Below are 23,733 nucleotides of genomic sequence, written 5' to 3'. Positions count from 1 at the left end.
CTTTTATAAATTTTAACTTGGATGGAGAGTTGTCTCATTGGCACTCATACCACATCTTCCTATATCTATCATATATATGAATGGCTTGCACCTTAACATCCGTCAATACATTTTCGCTAGTCAGACAGTTAAGACTAGTACAAGACATGATACCTACAACATCGTAATATACAGAGTTTGCAATATTTTCATAACTATCAAAGTACAATGAATAAATGAATGACAGTAAATGTTTGATTGCTTTGCCACATTTATTTTATTGATATCATTCATTGGCCTTGTTTTTTCAATTCACAGTTGTGAAGTGATCGTCAGTTTGCAAAAAATTCCGCTCAAACCGGTGCTAGGGGCCCCGTCTTAAACTTGCAGAGAGGTGAGAGTTTTTTCTCCGTGTTGAAGACCTCACTGTGACTTTAAGATGAAGAACGGCATTACAAACGCTGTTCCTTTGCATGTTTTGTTTTCACTGTGTATGGTCTGATTTTGTGTCATGGATAGATACCTTATATCTTTTCAATCAATCAATCAATCAATCAATCAATCAATCAATCAATCCATTCATCCATCCTTCCATCCATCCATCCATCCATCAATCAACCAATCATTCAATTGTCAATTTTTAATAAATACATATATAACATTTTTTATATAAATGTTCAACATATAATCAATGGATAGTTTATATATTGGACCCTTATATTGTGTGTTATAACTTATTGATTCTGTGCTTTATTACGGAAAGTTATCACAAACAAAGTCGATAAAGTGACTTACCTAACCAGTATTCACCTTCAACATTCCCAAACCCATTTTCGTATTCTGCCCACGTTCGTTGGAAATCCACAGTTCCATCAAAGTGTCTCTGGATTATCTAAAGAATAGGAAATATTGCTTCAATACGATGTCTGAAGACTTTTTATTTTTTTAAATATTTTTTTTAATGCTTTCTCCTTTTAAACTGTATACCTAACAACAAAATTATTTTCATTTACCTGCGTATAATATTATTGTAAATGGCGGATTTTTGTTTAAGGTTATTGTTGTTTTTCTGAAATTGTTTAGCATTTCACAGCGGTATAATACTGTTACTTTAATTATTCGTCCCTTATTTTGTGGATTTTGTATTTACATTGTATCATAGATCAAATTTATTCGTTCAGTGTATGATCATATGTGTTAATATGTCCTTTGAATGAGTTAAGTCATTTCAATTGATATTTTATAGTGTGTCTTTCTATGTTGTGATGTTACACTTTTCTATGTTGTGATGTTACACTTTTCTATGTTGTGATGTTACACTATTGTTTCAGATAAGGGTGAAGGTTTGGTACCATTAAAACGTTAAAACCCGCTGCAATTGTTTGCACCTGTCCTAAGTCAGGAATCTGATGTTCAGTAGTTGTCGTTTGTTGATGTGGTTCATAAGTGTTTCTCGTTTTTTATATAGATTAGACCGTTGGTTTTCCCGTTTGAATGGTTTTATACTAGTAACTTTTGGGGTCCTTTATAGCTTGCTGTGCGGTGTGAGCCAAGGCTCCGTGTTGAAGAACGTACTTTGACTTATAATGGTTTACTTTTATAAATTGTGACATGGATGGAGAGTTGTCTCATTGGCACTCATACCACATGATCTTATATCTATATATCATCATGATATTTCGAAAATTTAAATCGATCCATTAAAAGTTGTGATTGATTGATTGTTAATTGATTAACGTCCAGTGTAAAAATGGTGTTAGTTCACGATCTTGTTTTAATGCAACATCATTCTTTGGAAGGAATTTCTCATTGTGAAAGTACGGTGGTCTATAATTGCTAACATCCACATCATCTGAACTCTGGTAAATAGTTGTCTTATTGGCAATCAAACCATATCTCCTTATTTTTATATTTAACAAAATTCAATAAATAGGGACATCAATTAACTTTTAACTCTTCATAAATACTACGTACTTTCATAAAATCATTTTAAATGAATAACAACTTTTCCCGTTTATATGTGAATCAAAATAATTAATAAATAAGAAAGGAGAAGGGGAGAAGGTAACGAAGGAACAATTCAAAAACCATAAGTCAATGAAATTCGGACATTACCATGGCCACAAAACACGAACAGAAAAACTACAAAACACAACACGGATGGTAAAAATTCAGCAATACGAACCCCAACAATCCCGATGGTGAATTAACTGGGAAACAATTAACTTCATTGCAAAAGTGACTATACACAAAATATTATACTAACCGACCAACCACCTCCGTCAGTTGTCATATCACAGTAAACCTCTAGGTACTTCGAATTTCCTGGAGATATATTGTATACGCCGGATTTTTTGTTGTACTTCTCATGCTCAGTACAATCTTTTGCAGGCTTTGCACATGTTCCTAATAATAATGAAAACATACAAATAAATTAAATGAATGCTACTATTTTGTCTATTTGATGTCTTTAACAAAACAAAAACAAACAAACAAATTAGGTCTGTAGAGGACGAATGGAGAGTCTTAAAACATTGATAACTACATATGAACAAATAAATTACATTAATTTTCAATAAGAATTCCATCTATATAAATTTTCTGCGCTTCATACAAAATGTGCCTTTTTAACGCTTTTACACCCCAATAAAACTACGAAAAGATATATTATATACTTATAATTACATGTACGTATTTTCGTTTGAAATGTTTCCCATTTTGTCATGTATGACTTCAATGTCCGGGCTTTGCTCTTGTTGAAAGCCGTGAAATGACTTATAGATGTGTAAATCATCTTCACTTAGATTTTGATGGATAGTTGTTGTCCTTGGCAATTATACCATATCTCCTTATTCTATATCGTCCTGAACATACGTAAAATATTTGTCACTTGACAATCAACAATCAATCTTTATTTTCGTCTGTACCAAAAGACCAGATCTAGGACAAATTTTTCAACAACTATGCTTATGCTTTCTTATATCTATGATTATCAGATGCATTGTGGTAAGCTAAATGTAACTGTTGCATATGCATATAGAATGCGTTAATAATAATAACAAATACCTTTGAAATCATTCTTCAATAGACTTACTATCCTTGAAAATTTTTTTTCCCCTCGAGTTTCTGAAAATATGATAATTACAAATTAATCAATAAGTATAAAACATCATATATTGAACTTCTTTTTTTCAAAGAGTTTTGAATTTTAATAATTTCATAATCAAATGTAACCGATACTGGAAATTCCGAAATTTTTGTGTGCATTAATTATTGCGATTTAAAAAGAATGGACAAAAATGCGAGATAAATTATTGAGATTCCTGAAGGAATAGCATACAGATATATGTATCATATATCAAAATGCAAGTTCTTATTATTGCAATACTCACCAAGTCGAATTATTCAAATTAGTAAAGACCTCGAATTAATTTCTGAATTTACAGAAATTCATGGAATAACTTATATCATATACACTTAAGGTCATAACCCCACCCCCACCCCCCACAAAAAAAAAAAAAAAAAAAAAAAAAAAAAAAAAAAAAAAAAAAAAAAAAAAAACTCCCAAAAAACGGATGTTATCAACATCGTAATGAGAGTGTAGTTAAATAAGTTGAACTTCTATAATAAAATATGTTTTCACTAATTGATAACTTATTGGCAGTATCTAATCCATTACAATTTTCAAACGAAAAGACATTCTAATAAATAGTATATAGTATATACATACCTTCTAAGATCCATGTGATATCATTTTTCAATTGTTTATTCGTTTTAACAACATCTTTGTATATTGCCATATCTACAATAGAGATAATGATTAATATGAAGTATTATTGCCAATAAAACTACTTTCAACAAGAGTCCAAATAAAGTATATGTTAGCAATCATAGGTCACAGTACGGCCTTTAACAATGGTCAAAACCCATACTACATAGCAACCTTTAAAAGGCCCCAAAATGACATATGTTAAAAAAAAACGTAACGGTCTGATTTATGTTCAAAACTAGAAACGAAAAACAAATATGATATACAACAACAAACGACAACCACTGAATTACAGGCTACTGAGTTTTAACAGGCACATACAGAATGTGACAGTGTTAAACATGTAAGGGGGCACCCAATCCTCCTCTAATATGGGACAGAATACAACAGAAGAACGAACTATAAAATCAGCTGAAAAGGGCTTAACTGATCAGATCGATACAAAACAGGAAAACTACTAACAAAAACACAGACATGACTTGGCAAGGATTTTATACATCGTTGGTTCATGTCTTTGATATTTATTGTTCCTAAAATATTTTGTTATAAATTTAGCCATTAAGTTTCTTAATTAAATTAATTCACATTTTTCATGTCGAGGCCTTTTATAGCCGACTTTACTGTTTGGGTTTTTGTCATTTTTTGAAGGCTGTGCAGTTGCCTAAAATTGCTTACATTCACTTCATTGAACTTTGGTGGATAGTTGTTTCATTGGCAAAAATACTACATCTCCTTATTTTTTTTTTTTTTAAATAGGATAATTACTCTGATAGTCTTCACATATGAGGGGAATATACAAAGCTTATTTAGAATTAAAATGGCAAAAATCTTAACAATTTGGCGACCGGCTGCTAGAAAGATGGCGAAATTGTTGAAAGCTGTCTAATATGTTATTACTAAAAAGAAGAGGCTTTGATAGAGGAAAATTAAAAGCTGACGATCCAAAAAGGTGGAGAGTAAGTTGATTTCAAACAGAAGAGATTCTCTATAGAAAATTTATCTGAATAGGTTATCAATGTACCAACGAATTACTTCTTACGCGTTTAATATGAACGATTTGCTAATTAAATAGAGTTGGTTGAAAACAATAGATTGATGTGTTTACTTCGTTGTTACTCAAATAAACTCATCATAGATACAAGCATTAAAATTTTGTACTCCAGACGCGCGTTTCGTGTACAAAAGACTCACAAGTGACGCTCGAATAAAAAAATATTTAAAAGGACCAAATAAGGTACGAAATTAAAGAGCATCATGGACCCGAAATTTCGAAAGGTTTTGTCAAATAAAACTAAGGAAAATAGAGCTATATTCTTTTTTGAATTAATTTCTTTTCTATCATAGTAAGTATATTACAAACATGGCTAACGAATTTTAATTGTCAAATAATCAACCAATGTTCTAATTCCTCTCTTCAATTTTTTAAATTTTAATGTATATTACCTAACGTAAGTTCTACATTTTTTAAAGTACACAGTGACAAGAAATCTTAGTGATAATCAATAACACATGTTACTACATAAAAATCCTCTACAAAGTAATGTTGCCAAAAATAAAGAAATAAAAAATAAAATAATAAAAGAACGATTAAACCTTATGTAAAATAGTTTTAGTGTTATGATAACTTTGAAATTTTTCAATATTACTTTGATGGCAAATACTTGCTAAAGTGTTTTGTTTATGGTATGTCGAAAGAAGCAAAGAACGTATGAAAACAACAATAGCCTTTCAGTCTGTAAAATGTTTGAATTGTTTGTGGCTGTGAAATTTAAAAACAATTTGATATTATTGATTCCGAATGTCAGGATCATTTCAGAATAGAATAGATAGTATTTGAGATATTTTTCATGATTATGTCATTTTCATTTAAAAAAACCTTTCTTTTCTCAAAATATCTAGACCAGAGATCGGGAAAGTTCATATACATATAAAATGAGATTGGTACTTATTTTAGTTTCATAGTATCCCATTAAAAATTATTCATATGACATACTTTTGAGCAAAACTTGTGAATCCTTTTTCATCTCTTGCACAGTCTTGGGTAGATTTCTATGTAGACATATTCCTGTAAAAAGAAAGAATATAATATAAAGCCAACTCAAACTAAACTACTTATTAATATAAACATATTCATGTCATGATATTCATCTTCATATATATACTGACATTACAAAGTATATTCTCTTCCCATTATTTTTTATTTAGTCATATAAATCACTCTATTCCTTAAATTTGAAAAATGTTGTATCCAGTTCCCTTTGTTATATAATTAGAATTAGTTTTTAATCACATAATAATACCAACCTTTTTTTGTACAAAGCATACCATTACGTAGTCAGCTACACCAAAATAAATAAAATCCGATGTATACTATGCTTAAAAGACCTACGACACATTCAATTTAAAAATGGGACTTACTACGTACATTTGAAAGTGATAACAGCCTTTTTTTGTATAAAAAAGAAATGGTTTTCCCGAAAAGATCTTATGTCACAATTCCTTGTTTTACTGAAAGTCTGAACACCAAAAATAAAAATATTGAAAGATAAGAAACCAGGAACTTTTGGACTGATTACACTTGAACCCCTTCAGATACAGACATGAGGTACTAGTATATGCAACATTGAAAGGCTAAACAAATGAAAGTTTTTCAATATATGGGGCTACCTGTTTTGGTTCTATACAGGGTCTTACTTTCAAAAAATGGATGTCAAAATAACATTTCTTGCAGTTTAAGTATATCAGTGCTGCGACGTTTAATCCCATAAATACACATTATACGTCTACTGCATCATGTACATCTGCAAGCTTATGAATTGCAAGATGACTTTATATAGCAAATATATGCCACACATCTGAGTAAAGGAAAATTTTAACAGAAAAAACCCACGAACAAACTACATAGTCAATCGCGACATCAATTCCTTTAGTTACAGACACGTGAATGTCTTATATCGTATGCTTTATTTTAAAGTTTATAGAAATGGAAAGTCAATGTGTGACATACATTTGTTATGGGGTAACGGAGGATATGAGTACCCTTGATAATTGAATTAGCGTATTAGTTCGTCTTGCAGTTGATGCTGCGAATCATTTTCTCCGTCTTAATTATCTTCTGTAACATCATTTGGCGTCTTCACATTTCAATCGATACGCGCGTGCATGTCCTCATCTTATAGACTTCATGGACAAGGGTTATGTTGCCCTAGTTGGGTTATGAGGAAAATCGACACATGACAAGTTTTACGGTTACCATAATATATAATGAACTGATTGACTGATAATTATCAGATGTGTTTTGTCTCAACCCACACTATGCATGTTTTCGCGGTCTTAGATCTTAATATACTAGGAAATAGTTATCAAAGGTACCAGGCTTATAATTTGATACGCCAGACGCGCGTTTCGTCTACATAAGACTCATCAGTGACGCTCAGATCAAATAGTAAGAAAGCCAATCAAGTTTGAAGTTGAAGAGGATTGAGGACCCAAAATTCCAAAAAGTTGTGCCAAATACGGTTAAGGTAATCTATGCGTGGGATAAGAAAATCCTTAGTAATTCGAATAATTCATACTTTTGCAAACAGTTAATTTATAAAAATGACCATATAATTGATATTCATGTCAACTCCGAAGTGCTGACTACTTGGCTGGTGATACTCTCGGAGACGAAACGTCCACCAGAAGTGGCGTCGACCCAGTGGTGTAAATAGTTATCAAAGGTACCCGGCTTATAATTTGATACGCCAGACGCGCGTTTCGTCTACATAAAGTCGTTTGATTTGTATTTACCGACAACATTGTGCGCATATTCTAATCAACGAATAAAGAAACACATATAATAGACGAAGGATATGGAAGCAAATTGTACATAGTCAGTATGAGATACACTGCCGGTTTAAGGGGCTATGGAAGATCCGACTACTAGTATCAAAATGCATTTCCAAAATAGCCTATAATGACAAGATTCAAGCGTGCGCCACTGATGAGTCTTTTGTATATTACCTGCGCATCTGGCGTACCAAATTGCATGCCAGGTGTCCTTGACAAGTTTTAACAACCACTAGAGAAGACATTACAAAGCTGCAAAAAATGTATCTCATTGATTTGTTTAGTTTCTGAACAATAAAATTTGTTTTAACTAACAATCACTGAATCGATACTACATTTTTTTGCCGAGAATATCAACAGCCAAGTAGCTGCATTGTTGTGTTGATATGAAATATCTTTGATATACGTTCATTTTCTGTAAATTTTTTATTTCTTAAGCTGTTTATAGAATTTTGAATTATTCAAAAACACTAATAGGGACTTTCTACCATCAAGCAAAAATTGCCTTACAAATATATTGCACATTTTTTCAGAAGTTTTTGAGTATGCAAATAAAGGCAACAGTAGTATACCGCTGTTCAATAGTCATAAATCGATTTAACTGAAACAAATCCGGGTCAAAAACCAAATCCGAGGGAAACACATGAACTATAAGAGGAAAACAACGGAACAACAGAAACACTGAACTGATACAAGAACAAACGCTAACATACAAAGAAACGGACTATTTGATAACAAATGCAATATGCCTGACTCTTCAACTTCGTATTTGATTTTGCCTTGCATCTGTTTTTTATTTGAGGGCCACTGATAAGTATTGTGCACGCGCATCTTGCGCATCAAGATATAAGCCTTGTTGGTATCTTTGATTAGTTTTTATTCAATTGACTGCTGAGACCTCTTGTCCCCAAATAACGGACATGACATTTATGATGATCAATTTTCTATAATTGTATCTTCTCTCTTTTCATACTGCATTTGAAATCTAAATCAAAAATGGGCGACATAGTGTATGTGGTCAGCATTGGGCATAATGGTTATTTTGTGCCCTGCTTTTGCTATACTTTTTGACCTTTTTTGTTTATAAGCTCTTCATATTTTTAAATAAGTTTTTGGAATTTTAATTTGCTTTTTTGGGCGAATCAACGAAACGATATTTATTGTCGAAGTGCGCACCTGGTGCAGTAAAATTGGTAGCGTTAATGTAAGTTATTGTATAACCCAAAAAAGTTCCATATCAAGGTAAAAAATGCGCTTGTGTTTACGTTATATCCCTAAATTAAAAAAAATGAGGTCTGCATCATGAACTTTCATAATAATGATTAAAGTTTAAGGTATAAAAGAAGCCATTAATGGATAACTGCGATTTGACCACTACTTTATATTAAAGGTTCATTGAGGTACAGCACATTTTCATGGTCAATATAAGGCACTCCTATGGGGGTACAGATGGGATTTATACCACCAAAAACTCATAAAACAAGATAAATATAGTCCATCAGGAACTCTTATATTCACATGACAGCCGCAAACTTTAATACCCTTCTTACAGAAAACTAAATAAATATAGTCTATGTAGGGCACATAATGTTGTTTTTGAGATGAGGAACGTCTGACTATCGAATATACGTGTCAAAATACCCCAATAGGCTGTATTCATGTAACTACCGGGGCCCTTTTCTTTTCATTACAGACATGATTACTGTTGTATTTAAAGGCCAATAGAATATATATAACCAAAAAAGAACAAACGCCAGGTTTTTAAGGATAAATGAAGCTTTTCATACAATAGCCACAAAACGAGAAACAATGTCAGGAATCCTTTTAACTGAGTGAATCCACCTGTTACCTGAAAGAAACTGCCAAGAATGTATATACACATGTACAACCTATCAACTGCAATGAAGTGAATGTTGCGACTACAATTTCCCTAATTATATATACTTCATTTATAATATCTTACAAACCGAAAGTATGCTCAGCATTGATTGTACACATTTTCCCCAATTCTTTTTACTTGCACTGACGCATACATTATGTCTGTGTTTGAGTGATAAGAGGTAGCGACAGTAAAACTAATCTGATAAGACCCAAGTTCTATTCAGGATTTTCATCCCGGTCATACTAACCTCTCTGTACAAACTAATCTAAAGACCATATGTAGTTGACCATATCCTGATAGTAATTTATGAACAGATCAAAGACTAAAAATTTAACAATAATCTAAAAAGAAACTCACCTTGCAACTCGTTCCAAATAGTGTCAACTCTACCATCTTCCTCTGAAGATTTCCGATACTGTCTTACCTCTGAAATGAATATTGAAAAGGTACAAAACTGGAAAATACTGCAAAACGATGTTCTGAGCTTACTAATAAAGACATTTCATATTGTTGACACTCACCGGTTTCGATAGTTAGTAAAAAGTTGTTTTCATCAACTTTGTGAGCATCAGTGAAGGGTTTTCTAATTCATTTCATATACAAGCCTTATAATGAAGATAGAAAAACCAACAATCAAAACTATTTTACTTGTTCATGTTGTAATAGCGTACACTTGTATTCTAACATAATTTTATTATTTTGTGATATTTTGTTACTGTTTTATACAAATTACACAACCTACGACAGAAAATAAGATAAAAATATACTTTCGAAAGTCATCTTAATTGTCGCGGAATTATTATGCTGCAAAATTACGTAAAGTATTGTTTTTTCAATATAAAGTTATTTATATCAAACAAAGTATAAACTACAATGTGTAAACATATTAGCTAAAAATTGAAAACAACGCGTTATAAATTTCATGCGTCCTAAGCGATTGTCTGGATTTACCTTCACCAGGAACGCTCAAAGCGAAAATATTTGAAAGTCAAGAATGAATCAGAACCGAAATAGTTCTAAATAATTTAATTTTTTTTTTCACAGGTGAGGTAATATTATGCATAACATTTCTTATATGGAATAAATATAAGAAAATTGTGGTATGAGTGCCAATGAGTCAAAATTTATAAAAGTAAACCATTATAGGTCAAAGTACGGTCTTCACAAGGAGCCATGGGTCACACCGAACAGCAAGCTATAAAGGGCCCCAAAAATTACTAGTGTAAAACCATTCAAACGGGAAAACCAACGGTCTATATAAAAAACGAGAAACGAGAAACACTTATGAACCACATCAACAAAAGACAACTACTGAACATCAGATTCCTGAATTAGGACAGGTGCAAACAATTGCAGCGGGTTTAAACGTTTCAATGGTACCAAACCTTCACCCTTATCTGAAACAATAGTGTAACATCACACAATAGAAAGACACACTATAAAATATCAATTGAAATGAACTCAATCAAAAGACATATTAACACCAGTGAACATACACTGAACAAATAAATTTGATCTATGATACAATGTAAATACAAAATAAATAAACTAAGGGAAGAATAATTAAAGTAACATGTTATGGAAATCTGACAAAAATTGTTGATCTTGTCCTTACCACTAATATTTTTACTTCCCGATGTCAAGTTGATGGTTGACAAATACACAATCAGTATGATTTTGTACATGCTCCCTAGTGATGTTGTCGATTGAATAGTCTACAACACTGATGATAAAAAATTGAAGAAGTAGTATTTCTAGTATATAGATTATCATATTTCTTCGTTGCGTGCAGATGTATGGTAAATATATAGATATCGTTTACAACCATATGTTGCTATATGAAAATTGCGAAATGCAATTCCCGCAATCAATCATTGTAGAACAACAACAGTTAGTCTTTAAATTACAATCAAAACATTTTTTTCACTGATTGTATAGGAAAAAGAAGTTACTTAGGAGCAATTTGTTTGGAGAATTATACTGTTCCTAAAAGTTTATGTATTTGAGTGATGGTTATATTATCTTTACATATTTCTTCCCAATATTTAATTCTATACATTTGGCCTTTCTATTGAGTTATAGTTGGTTAGTAATGCATAAGTTTGAAGGCTGCTTGTGGTTTGAACATATGAAGGTTGGTTCTTACTAAAGGTACACTTGTTTCGTTTTTTAAAGCAAATTATCGTCTTTCAGGCTCCTGACTTGGGACAGGCACATACAGAATATGGCGGGGTTAAACTAGTTTGAAGACTCCAACCCTTGTGGTGTAACAGTACAGCATAAGAAAAAACTGTAAAGATGAATTGAAAAGGTTAAACTCATCAGATTGATACAAAGCAGAAATACATGTAACAAAATCACAGAGTGGACGTGGCAGGGTGCTTATACATCCTCACAACAAAAAAAACCACTAAGTACAAATCTGAGAGCACTAGTTGTAATTATGCAATTTGATTGTGATGCTGTGATGTGACGACACAGTGGCGATATACCATAAAAATGAAGTGATGTGGTATGATTACGAATTACCCAATTTTAGCAACAAATATGCGAATTTTATGAACACTTCGGCTAAATTAGTAGAAAACACGTAAATATCTTTTTTGGGGGAGGCTTGTACGTGCTCTTTATTTTTTTGTGCACCTGTGGGTAAACTTTTCACAATTTTTGGCAAGGTTGCTACTTAATTGAGTTGACTGTCTTTTAATATGTGTGATTACTGATGATTTGCAAGAATCTTTTAAAAATGTCAAAACCCACAAAGGCTAACACAAAAATAACAAAATCGGTGTATTTCTACTGTTCAGAAAAGGAAAATATAGAACAAATATCATTCTAAAGAATATGGTTGTCATTTTCATACCTCCTCCAACGCTTAGATAAAAGAAGATCAATTTTTACCGTAAGAACGGGTGGCCGAGAGTGTAAACATGTTCATTTCAATCAGATAATTCCCCCTTTTTGCTCGATGTAATAAGTCAAAAAGTTATATCAAAGAAATAAAATATCATACACTTGAATAGTTGTTTATTATATTATGTAACCATCGGATTGTCGTAAGGATATTTAATTTCAAAGCCCATACCGATGGGTTTGAATGGATCTCATATAAGGGTTTAGAATTTATGACTTACTAATATTTTATTTATACTGCTCTGTGTCACGTGGTTCAGTAGAAAAAAAAACTGTCCATCAATACAGAAACCTTTTTGTGGGTGAAGTATTTCCACTAAGTTTATCATTAATTGTCAAAATTATAGGCGAAAGAAGTTAACCAATATTAAAATGTTATTCAAATCAAGGTAATCAACAAACACATAGGTGCATCGGTTTCAGTTTTTGTATAAGGAGCACATTCATGAGTGTTTAACACACACTAGCGTAATTTGTGACCTAGGAGATGTAAACATCATTTGAAGAAGCAGATGGTATTGTACTGAGAAATCGGAAGGTGACAACTGAAAAAAAGAAATCAACACTCATAGGTTCGAGTTTTAAGACGTCCATCTGTATCAATACCGAAGAAAAGAACCAGACCTTTTACTTTCGGTGGTAACCTTAATACCAATTTTATTGGGATATATGACATACAAACACTCATTGAAATGTTGTAATTGAGTGACAGAACATTTTTAATACTGTGGATTCATTTATTTTCATGGGTATCAATTTTCGTTGATTGAGGAAAACTTGCATTTCCATGGATATTTTATTTTTTATGGTTTTGCCAAGGTCTGCATACATTCTTACTGAATATTTGTAATTCGTTGTACATTGGAATTCATGGTTCCAGGGTAACCACGAAATGCACGAAAATTGGTATCCAACGAATAATAAAGAATCAATAGTATATCTGAAAGTCAAATATGCTTCTGTTTGTCTTTGCAAAGATTCTGAACAATTTCTGTTTCATATGAGGATAAACAACAACTCGAACACGAGTTATAACTAGTTAGTCCCTATTGGAATAGCGACTTTCTGCTAAAATATAAAGCCATCAAACTCAAGAAACATGTTGTCGATTAAAAAGTCATTTTGTTATATCATCTTAGGAGTATTTGTTGTGGGAATCAGTAATTTCTTCACATAGTAATATCTTCCATGACCCAAAACCACCTTTCTATTGAACATCGGGAATAGTTGTGTAAAGGGTAGAAAAATCAACGGTTTTGATATATCTGTAATAGTATAAAGATTATGATTGAAGATTTTGGGGTAGATCTTTGGTATATTTTAAAATATTCCAGATCTGATTGAAACCGTGGTTGAATATACATCGTTACAATGATTATAGTGGCTCCTTTTAATGTAAAAAGAATAGCGTTAAAACCATGAGACGGATGTTTAGTCTAACATCTCAATTACCGGGTTTATTGTAAAGATTTTTTTCGAAGTACAAAGATAGATTTCCAGCGTCCTTTTTGTCAAAGGAGAGGACGGATTTATGATTTTCTGAAATCTCTTCTATGCTGAAAGATGTAGGAGTATAGTACGGATTCTCAGATTTGCTGTGAATTCCAAGTTCATTAGTGGGACATTCATATTTGTATTGAAGAGAAGATAAATTATCCACAACCTCGTAACTCTTTTAGGGGCCAGAAACCCGTGTGCTATTGTAGATCTTATATTTTGAATGAGCTTATGAATGTATTACAGACAGCTTTGGTTCATTATTCATTAAGATAACATGTCTAGTTTTGATTTATCTAGCATGCGCTTAAAGCATTTTCTGGCATTGATCTAAACTGCATCCATCAGTAACCTGGAGTTCTTCTTCTAGCTGATTGGTGTTGGAATTCGAGATTTCGAGCATATGGCTAAGAACTCTCTATGTTGTTTATTGTGTACGATGCTAATGTTTCCGGTTATGAAATGACCAACATGACTATATCTCTATGAAGACGATGCAAGAGAGCAATCAGGAGGTTTGAATTTTACGTCCCGGAGGGCAAAGGTCTCTAGTACCCTCTTATGCTTAAATATTATGAATGCAATAGGTTTGGTGTAGGTTTATTAAATTACAGGTGTAGTTTTATCTTTGAAGTTCCCGGGTATTGTTTTTCTGCAGATTTTTTATTAATAATGTTGCTAAAAAATTGTTGTCATCCAAACCCTTATTAGCGGATTCTTGTGGAAAAAAGCTACGTTTTTCATCATCTTTAGAAGTGGTGAACACTCGTAATTCTTTAACTAGTTTTCCTAAAAAGAACAATATAATGACAACATCAAAGAAACAAACTCTTATCATATAGTTCTGATTTGTAATGTGTATTCTTTTATTTACCGTTTGTTATTGCACTAATTTGAAAGGGTATGGTTGAGATCTAAAATATGTACTAGTGGTTGAAACCCATAATACGCGTTCTGCTACATGCTCGAAGGAAGGAAGCTCTTCATTTATTTGTGTGACGTTATATCTAATTCTTATGCAATATTTATGTAACAATTTTTTCATTGGCTTAGATGTCCCGTCAAATCCACAATTGACATGTCTTGAGTTGCCAAATTGTATTGCTCGAATCCACTAATGTTCCATTAATACAATATAATTGAAAATAAAACAACACTTACCTCAAAAACGCCGTTCTAATGCGATATTATCCAAAAAATAAATCGTACAAGTAAAGACAGGGCATTTGGTTTGAAACTTTTCTTTGGAATGACGTCATGTTTTTCCATGAAGTTTTTGCACCAAAATCATATATGAAGTTTCGTGGAATTTGATTTTATCTTAGATTAAAACATTTTTACAAGCTTTATCTATGATTTGTTTTTGTAATTCATTAGAATAGGATTGCAGTGCTAAAGTTAAAGATTTGCTGCCGTCAGTTTGGATTTGGCAGGCGCAAATATTTAACTGCTCCCGCATTGAGTCAAAAAATAAAATATTTGGCAGGCGCAAATATTTAACTGCTCCCGCATTGAAGTCAACAATAATACTTCATTTGCGACTTTCTAAGTGACAATTGACGGCGGCATCTCTTCAACTACAGTACTGTTATTCTTAGATGTTTTTGTTAATTAAGGAAGTTTATGTTGATTACACATCTTTGATATTTCCATTTTATTCATTCTTAATTCTTCACAACACAATGCATAGAACCTTAAAATTTCTATTGATGAAGACCACATTTTAATCCATAGACGTCGAAGTCTATTTTGGTTGTGACTAACCATCTCACTGAGGTATATCCCAAATATCCTTTTATCGATTTAAGCTAAATAGGTAGAAGATTCTGTTTATTAATTTTAGATGTTAGACAATCCTCTTATTCATTTTAGAACATGTCTTTTAAAAAAGAAACTTCATTTTCATTGATGAATTTTCTGATGAAGGTAAATAAAAAAAAGCGCATCGGAAGCACTAAAGTGTTTTTCCCCTTTTCAATTTGATAAATATCTAGATTGAAATTCCGTTTTCCAAAAACAAACTGTACATTAGCATTATACTCTTCAGTAATATTATCATGATAGAATACATATGTAATGGAAAGAGATGGCAACATTTGTTGTCCTGTGTAGTATTTTTGGTGATTACTGCTAACCTTTAAATGTACTATAAAGAATATTATTAACAACACAAATACTAGTATGCAAAAGCTTTGATATCGAGACGTATCTTTAAGCACACCATATATAAAATGCATGGTTTTTACATCGGATGTGACCCTGAAAGGTTATACCGGTGTTATGTTGCCGCATAAATTTCAGCACACGTCCCTTGCGCTTTTGACTGATAACCGAACGTATTTCGTATAAATACGCGGATATTATCGAGTGCAAAATGACATTCCTTATGGCTTGTTATAAATTCATTTTTTCTAAGAATACTCATGAAAATATTTTTTAAGAACATAAATAAATAATATGCAAATGTTTTGTCGTGGGAAATATATATATATATATATATATATATATATATATATATATATATAAGTAAAAAAAAAATCATTAATATCTATGCACACGTACCGAAAAATTGTGCTTGCGGATGAATATCTCTTATCGCTTGTTATATATTAATTTCATCAATAAATATTTATGAAAATATTTTTTTAAAGACATAGATAAATGATATGAAAATGTTTTGTCGTGAGATATATATATATTATATCCGTAACAAATCATGAATACCGAAAATATGTGTTACGCATGCTGAAGAATATCTCGAGGACGTTTTGCAACAACAGATGGAGAAATATGAATTCCTACTCAAATCAAACCTATTAGAAAAACGAATTATTACAGAAGAGTGTCCACCATGCACCTGCACTGCACTATCATTAGAATAGTAGAATAGAATGATGGTATAAATGGATGAAAGTTTGCCGGTAGAGTTATTAAGATGATCTGCTATATATATAACTGTTAGACAAATATTAATATAATATATAACAACAAACCAGATTATACTGATAACAAATGGTTGTCCCATGATTATATCACTACAATATAATAATTATTACGGTTAGGTTGAATTCCCTGTCATTTATTCATCATCCACACAGGAACTTGTCTAAAAAAAAACATATCTATGTACCTTAACTTAACTTTCAGGTATAGAGAAATGATTCTTTTTCTGAAACAAGTGCATGTGACTATCCACCAGAACTTGCGGTCATCCGATGTTCAGTACTTCAGTACTTTGATTAAAAAGAGTGTTTGAAGGTGCTAAATTAATAACACCTAACGAACTAAATTTGTATTATTTAAGTATTACTGAATTACTTCAAATGATGTGATATATCTTGTAGTATGGGATACTGCTATATCGCTAAGAAATAAGAATATTTGAACATTCCAAAAAATACAATTTTTGTTCTTTCGTACATTTTTGGACCTTAACTAACATTTTGTGGCTTGAGATATGTAGTAAATCTCATTTAGACTTATAATTGTATGTGAATTATGTGATGTACACCTCGATAGTGTCAATCTATATGTTTTCACGTATATAATTGGAACAAATACCGATACCTAGCCATAAAATTTCATTTTTGTATATCTACCACATATCCTATCGTTTTCACTGAATCATGTCATTCCTTATTACGTACATTTGTTGATCGGCTAACGTCCTACATGTGATTAAGGTATGTATAGAATGTCAACAGAATGTTACGTATAAAAAAATCATAAAAAGTTAGGCCGTACGGTTACCTATAATTGCTAAATTTCTACGTAATTTGGTCTTTGGTGTTGAGTTGTCTCATTGGCAATCATACCACATCTTCTTAATTTTATAGGAAGTTGCATTTTTAAAATCTATTGTACTTATACATTAAATTGTTTTTATACTAATAAAAGAAAAAAAAAAGAACCATCAGCTAGCGATCATATTATTACGATTTTAGAGTTTTGACTCATCAGATCGACACAAAGCACACAAACAGACTTAAGACACAAAGTAACGATCCGATAGTACTCGCAGTTACTAAAAGCAAGTTAAAAGCCAATAACAACTAATAACAAAACATATACCCAAGACGAAAAAACCAATCAGTACAAATCCAATGAATTTAGTGTAAAGGATCCTTGAACTGTCAGATAAATGATCGTCGTGTAATTTCAAAATGTCTGGATACGTTTCCGGAAAGCAATTAGTGTATTTATTCAATACCAAAATATTTGAACGGATAAACGATTAGTTAGCTTTATATTTATCAAAGCTTGCTGACAAACATTTATATTTGATTTCTTAATTGTTTGCTCTTTATCATAAAAATCTTGATATGAAACACACCATAGATAGCATTAGCACATACAACAATAGTAGATCATTTCAGATACAAATACCACTAACTATTTAAATTCCCTAATTATCTAAAAGTTTTGATTTGGTAAAGGAAATGAGTAATATTTTACAGATCATTGTTCATAACGTTTTAATGGACACACATGTCTTGTGCTTTGAATCGGTATATATAACTTTGTTGGATCAATCCTTGAAAATACCAATACTAAGGAGGCGTATGGTTTAACGTTCATTCTAAGTAAACCTTAGAACAACCTCAATAAGTCTAGATATATTTGATTTTATGCACACTCACATTTATTCAGGCTTTAAAAAAAACTCCTTCGACAAAATAAATCTTTTATATATTGTTTGCTGATTTGTATGAACAAAATCATGAATTCAAGACAAAAAACAAAATATCAATCCTCTCTCTACATAATTCAAAGTTTAGTGACTTAAGAAATTATTGCGTATATTTACTATTGCGTTTTTGGAAGAATAAACCAAAATTGTGAGTTTAATTAATGCGCTGTTTTGAAATGATACATGCAGATATATGTATTTGATATCAGAATGCGAGTTTTTGTTATTGCGATACTCAAATAGTCGCATTATTCGCATTAGTAAAAACCTCGCAATAATTTCTGAATTCACGGTATGTTGAACGCAACTCTCCCATTGAACTTAAATAAAAGATACAGCAGATACAGTTAAGTCTGACACATATCTTGACTAATATCTAGAAATTGACAGTGAGAGTAGATCGAGAACAAAATTTACGACAACAGAGTTGAAATCAGCTTCCAAATTTTTCATTCCAGCAGCGTCTGCATATACAGTAAATATCTCCTAGATGATACGATATTCAGAATGAGCATTTCCTATCATGATTTCCTTGATAGAGGGTAGCTGCTCTCAAGAAAGCTACTAATCTAAGAGTTCCAAGTGGTGAAACTGAAATCATCCCTTCGAAAATTTTACAGACGCCATCACGAGTTGGTTGACCGCTATGGAATATCTGTTTCACAGATGACGACGGATATGTTCCAGTTGGCGTAACCACAAACCTGTCCTCTCTATTTTGAATGTGACCTACCGAATTAATTTAGTTTATAAACCGATTTTTCGTGGGCCTCGTGTTGCTCAGTCTTTAGTTTTCCATCTATGTTTTGTGTAATTTTGTTTGTCTATTTTTTTGCAATGAAATTGTCATTTTTTCGACATTTGATTTTGAATAGAACTCTGGCATCTTTCTCATTTATATGTGTTGCAGAAAATACATTTGTGATAAGATTTTTCAAAGGACTTTTAATGTGGTAGGAAGATTTTTGTTTAATTATATTGTGTTTTGAAGAGAAGTGTAGAGAGTGTCAATCGAATTGAAAGGACGCATTCTTTATCTAATATATCCAAAGAATTTTTCATACTCCAGAAATAATTAATACAATTATTTCAATTTGCTTTATTACAGAAGGTCATAATAAGTTCTGTAGTATGAAGGATATTTGACGATTTTTTTGTAGTTTAGATAGTCAATACATAATAGAATCATTCAAATGTTTAAAGGAGGCCTTACGTTGAGCTGGAGTGCACGGACCTGAATGTGAAAGAATATATTATTCTATTCATAAGAAATTCCATGTAGGATTTACATAATACCAACATCACATTGTTTGCTGCTCTGTCGGCCTGAATGAACAAACCAGTTTGGGAATAACTGAAGTTGTTTATATGCAAGAAATGTGCATATACGTAACACTTTTATTAATTTCAAAATGTGATATCCGAAAATCAATAATATTCATACCTTTATTCAAATAAGAAGAGGTTTATTTAACAGTTTTCTCCCATTTAAACCAATGTTTTACAATAGGATGAATGAGCATCTTTAATGACCCGACGATATTGTTTTCAATTTGTTATAGATAAAGGACGATATGTTGGTCTTTTTTCAGAAATTTAATAACCCCTCTGTTTTGAATAATTCTAAAACGCGCAATACGCATTTAACCTACAAAAGTTGGTCTTGAACGAATTTGAAAAAAATGATTCAGAAAACAAGTATTGTGCGACATTTGTTATAATTGTACGTGTTTTAGTCTTTTTAACAAATTAAGCCTAGAAAATAAAGAAAACTAAACTGTTTATTAAAGTAAGGAAACAGACATTTCAATCTTTTAAAGCTATGAAACCCCTCCTTGCTATTTAGAATGATAAAGGTGAATTACACAAATATCATACACTATACATGATACCTGCTATCTGTCCTTGCGTAACGTTTGTTAAAATAATAGATTTTGGAGAATTCTCAAATGTAATTGTAACACTATCTTGAATACAAACAGACTTGCAATTGGTCCCGAAATATGTTTGTAGCTTAATATCACGAACAATAATTGTGTATTGTTTGTCAGGGTTCAGAAGAATCGGTTTGTTAATGGTTAAGGCAACGGTATTTTTGAATGACGTACCCGATCTTATGTTTAGTACTTCCCAGCAGATCACGTTTTCCGAATCGTCTGTTAACTCAAATGTGAACTCATTGAGGTCTTCAAACATGTCATAACTGCAATTTGTATTTACTGGTCCGAAAATGATGCATCCTTTGAGCCAAATGGATCTGTTTAAATTAAACTTCAAGGCATGTGGTGAAACGTTTTGCATTGTATAAGTGCACACTGTATGTCGACATATATTATGAGTTTGCCCATTCTTATTTGGGATCCTCGGATGTCTAGGTTTGTCTGAAAACAGTAAACATTTTTCTCCATGATGGTTACGATAAACACTTATGATTTCATCTTTTGTAAGTAACATGGAATGTGAAACTTCGTTTGAAAAATATTTTTTCTCTACAAGCGGAAATCTTATGAAACACATCAATCCTTCTGCTATGCCTCTCATGTTCTTTGCATTTGCCTCTTTGCCATGTATATATATGACACTGGGTTTCTATTCACTTTAGGAAAAATGTGCAAACCTCAGTTTCGGAACAAGAAAGATATTCAGACATTAAAATCAGTTGAACACACTCGTTATTAAGCTTAATTGCATACTTTGATAACAGACATGGTCCTGTATTATCTTCAATGCATTGTAAACTTTCTTTCAGAAGATCTTCAAGGTGGAATTGGTTTGCCGTTGACAGGGTTACAACCGCATCAGAAAATGTTGCAGTTGATCTTAGTAGTTCAGAACATTTCGTCTTGACTGTTGTCAGCATGTATTTTTCAGCTACATATAACATACTCGTAACATTCTGGGTGGATATTTGAACAACATCAGTGTATGCATATCTGATATAAAAGTTCTTATTAATATGAATCGTAGTTACATATAAGCATATTTATAAATCATGCAATAATAAAGTCAAGCACTACCGATTTTTTTTTTCAATTCAGATTGATTAAATAATTATTTTTATGTTGTATAAATACTATCTAAATGTGTTTGCATATATATACTATCAAAAGCCAGAGCCAAAAATAATCACCAACTTGAAGTTTAAAATGAAGCACAACATTTATTGAATCTATAAATGGGCCCCTAAATTATTATGTATCCTAGTGCGGCTAAATGGAAGCCATGCTAAACTCAATCTCTGAAACATATAAATCAACCGAAATTAAATACATACATAAAATTACCAAGACTAGAGGTTCCTGATTTTTAACAGGCGCAAAAATGCGGCGGGATTTAACATGTTTTCTTGCAACATAATAAAATTAGTTAATTCACATCACATTTTATTATAAAGTTACTTTATGTGAGTAACCCCCCTTATATCTGAGTTACCTCCCCTTATGTGGCAAAGTTGAAAAAAAATTAAGCAAACAAAACTATTCTGCGAAATATAGCCGTAAATATGATAAAACACTTAATTTTCTATATTAACACGAAAAGTTTTACACACAAATTACATGCTACTTTCGATGGAGGAAAACACTCAAGCTACCTTACGATTTCCGTTGAAGATACCGATATCAAGATCCAGGGAAGGGCAGTGTTAGTTGTTATTATTTCACGACGCAAGTAATCAAATAAATCATTCTTTAAGGTACCATACAGTCTTCAACAATTATATGTCTACATTTAGATTAAACTTTAAATCGGCATGAGTAAAAATACATATTTAAAAAATAGAACAGATTAGCTGAATTATCTATCGTAGAGGATCTTACAAATTAATGTAGGATGCAGTCACAGAAATAATTATATTATAAGTACGTCTGAACCAGTGACAACTCGACGACAGATTATATCCGACTATAACGGAAGCAAATTCTTTGTTCTTCCCTTGCCGGGATTCGAACTCATGCTATTGAGATATCGTGGCCCCAAATCACTTTGCACTATGCCCGACGCGCTAGACCACTCGACCACCTAGGCTCTACAAAAATAAAGCTTTCGCCGGCCGGGTGTTACCTTTCCTCGTCAGTTTTTATCTAGCGTCGTAACTCCGTACATGATATATAAAGCATGAAGATGGAATTTTTACAGATCAGCTGAATTATCTATCGTAGAGGATCTTACAAATTAATGTAGGATGCAGTCACAGAAATAATTATATTATAAGTACATTCTTCCCTGGCCGGGATTCGAACTCATGCTATTGAGATATCGTGGCACCAAATCGCCTTGCACTATGCCCGACGCGCTATACCATTCGACCACCTAGGTTCTACAAAAATAAAACTTTCGGTGGCCGGGTGTATTTTGTAAGATCCTCTTAGGTTAGGATCGTGTTTGTTTTTGTAACTGGTCAGGTTTGTTGACTTCTGATTAAATTATCGAGTGAAATTTGTAAAGTCAAGTCGATTTGTTACTATTCCGCACGTATATGCATATCAGATATATTCACTTATTTTCAATTACATCTAAGTTTTGAGCACGAACGACACATATTGTCATTTCATTTTGCGAACAAAGTCTTTTCGTGCTCTACAGCTTTTCTCAAACTAGTCCAAGTTTAGCAAGGCAAATAAATCAAGAAAACAGATTTTTTTTTTTAAAACTGACTAAATCTATTCAGTAATTGTAACGTTGTGAGGGACAATTACTTAAACACATAATATGTTGATCATAATTGACTATTATCATTTGAAAATTAAATTTCAATTCGATATAGGAATATGTTTTATCAACAACATAGCGTTATAAGGTACAAAAAGAAATTATTGGATTCTTTATGCTGAGCTTTATTTGGCTTAACTTGTTGGAATTAATTCTCTAGAAATTCGTATTTGATTTTGCCTGCCAATTGTTTTGATTCGAGAGCCAAAAGTAGACTAAACGCGCGTTAATTATGAGCCTGTTATCTTTGACAAGTTATTATAATGACATTAATTGGACTAATTTAATTTTCACCAGATGCCAATTTCGATAATGGATGTCCCTTGGTGAGATTCTCAGAGCCACAATATTCGAAATTACAATTTTTGAATAGCTTAAAATCCATTAATATCAATCCGGAAAAAAGAATCAGAGCGATGCACGAGAGGGACACAATATTTAAAACTTGGAATGATGTTATTA

The 23,733-nt window shown here is 32.0% G+C and overlaps 1 protein-coding gene across 2 annotated transcripts in view; it reads right to left on the bottom strand.

Annotated features, from left to right (window-relative positions):
• The window catches only part of LOC127715181 (fibrinogen-like protein A), a 108,728-nt gene that overhangs the window by 1,904 nt on the left and 83,091 nt on the right, over positions 1-23,733 (bottom strand). Inside the window, exons 1-7 of one of the 2 annotated variants that reach the window (XM_052221220.1) lie at positions 11,077-11,210; positions 9,819-9,887; positions 5,742-5,813; positions 3,710-3,781; positions 3,046-3,105; positions 2,246-2,385; positions 775-871 (exon numbers count right to left, since the gene is read on the bottom strand). In XM_052221220.1, the coding sequence (XP_052077180.1) occupies positions 775-871; positions 2,246-2,385; positions 3,046-3,105; positions 3,710-3,781; positions 5,742-5,813; positions 9,819-9,887; positions 11,077-11,146 (580 nt within the window). In that variant the 5' untranslated portion in view covers positions 11,147-11,210. Of the gene's footprint in view, positions 1-774; positions 872-2,245; positions 2,386-3,045; positions 3,106-3,709; positions 3,782-5,741; positions 5,814-9,818; positions 9,888-11,076; positions 11,211-23,733 lie in introns of those variants that run through there. The other variant, XM_052221221.1, reaches the window with a different exon arrangement.

Source organism: Mytilus californianus, unplaced genomic scaffold (assembly GCF_021869535.1).
Source record: "Mytilus californianus isolate M0D057914Y unplaced genomic scaffold, xbMytCali1.0.p SCAF_9, whole genome shotgun sequence".
Lineage (NCBI taxonomy): Eukaryota > Metazoa > Mollusca > Bivalvia > Mytilida > Mytilidae > Mytilus > Mytilus californianus.
Note: the sequence above shows the minus strand (reverse complement) of the source record. Positions and strands in the feature narration are given on the sequence as shown.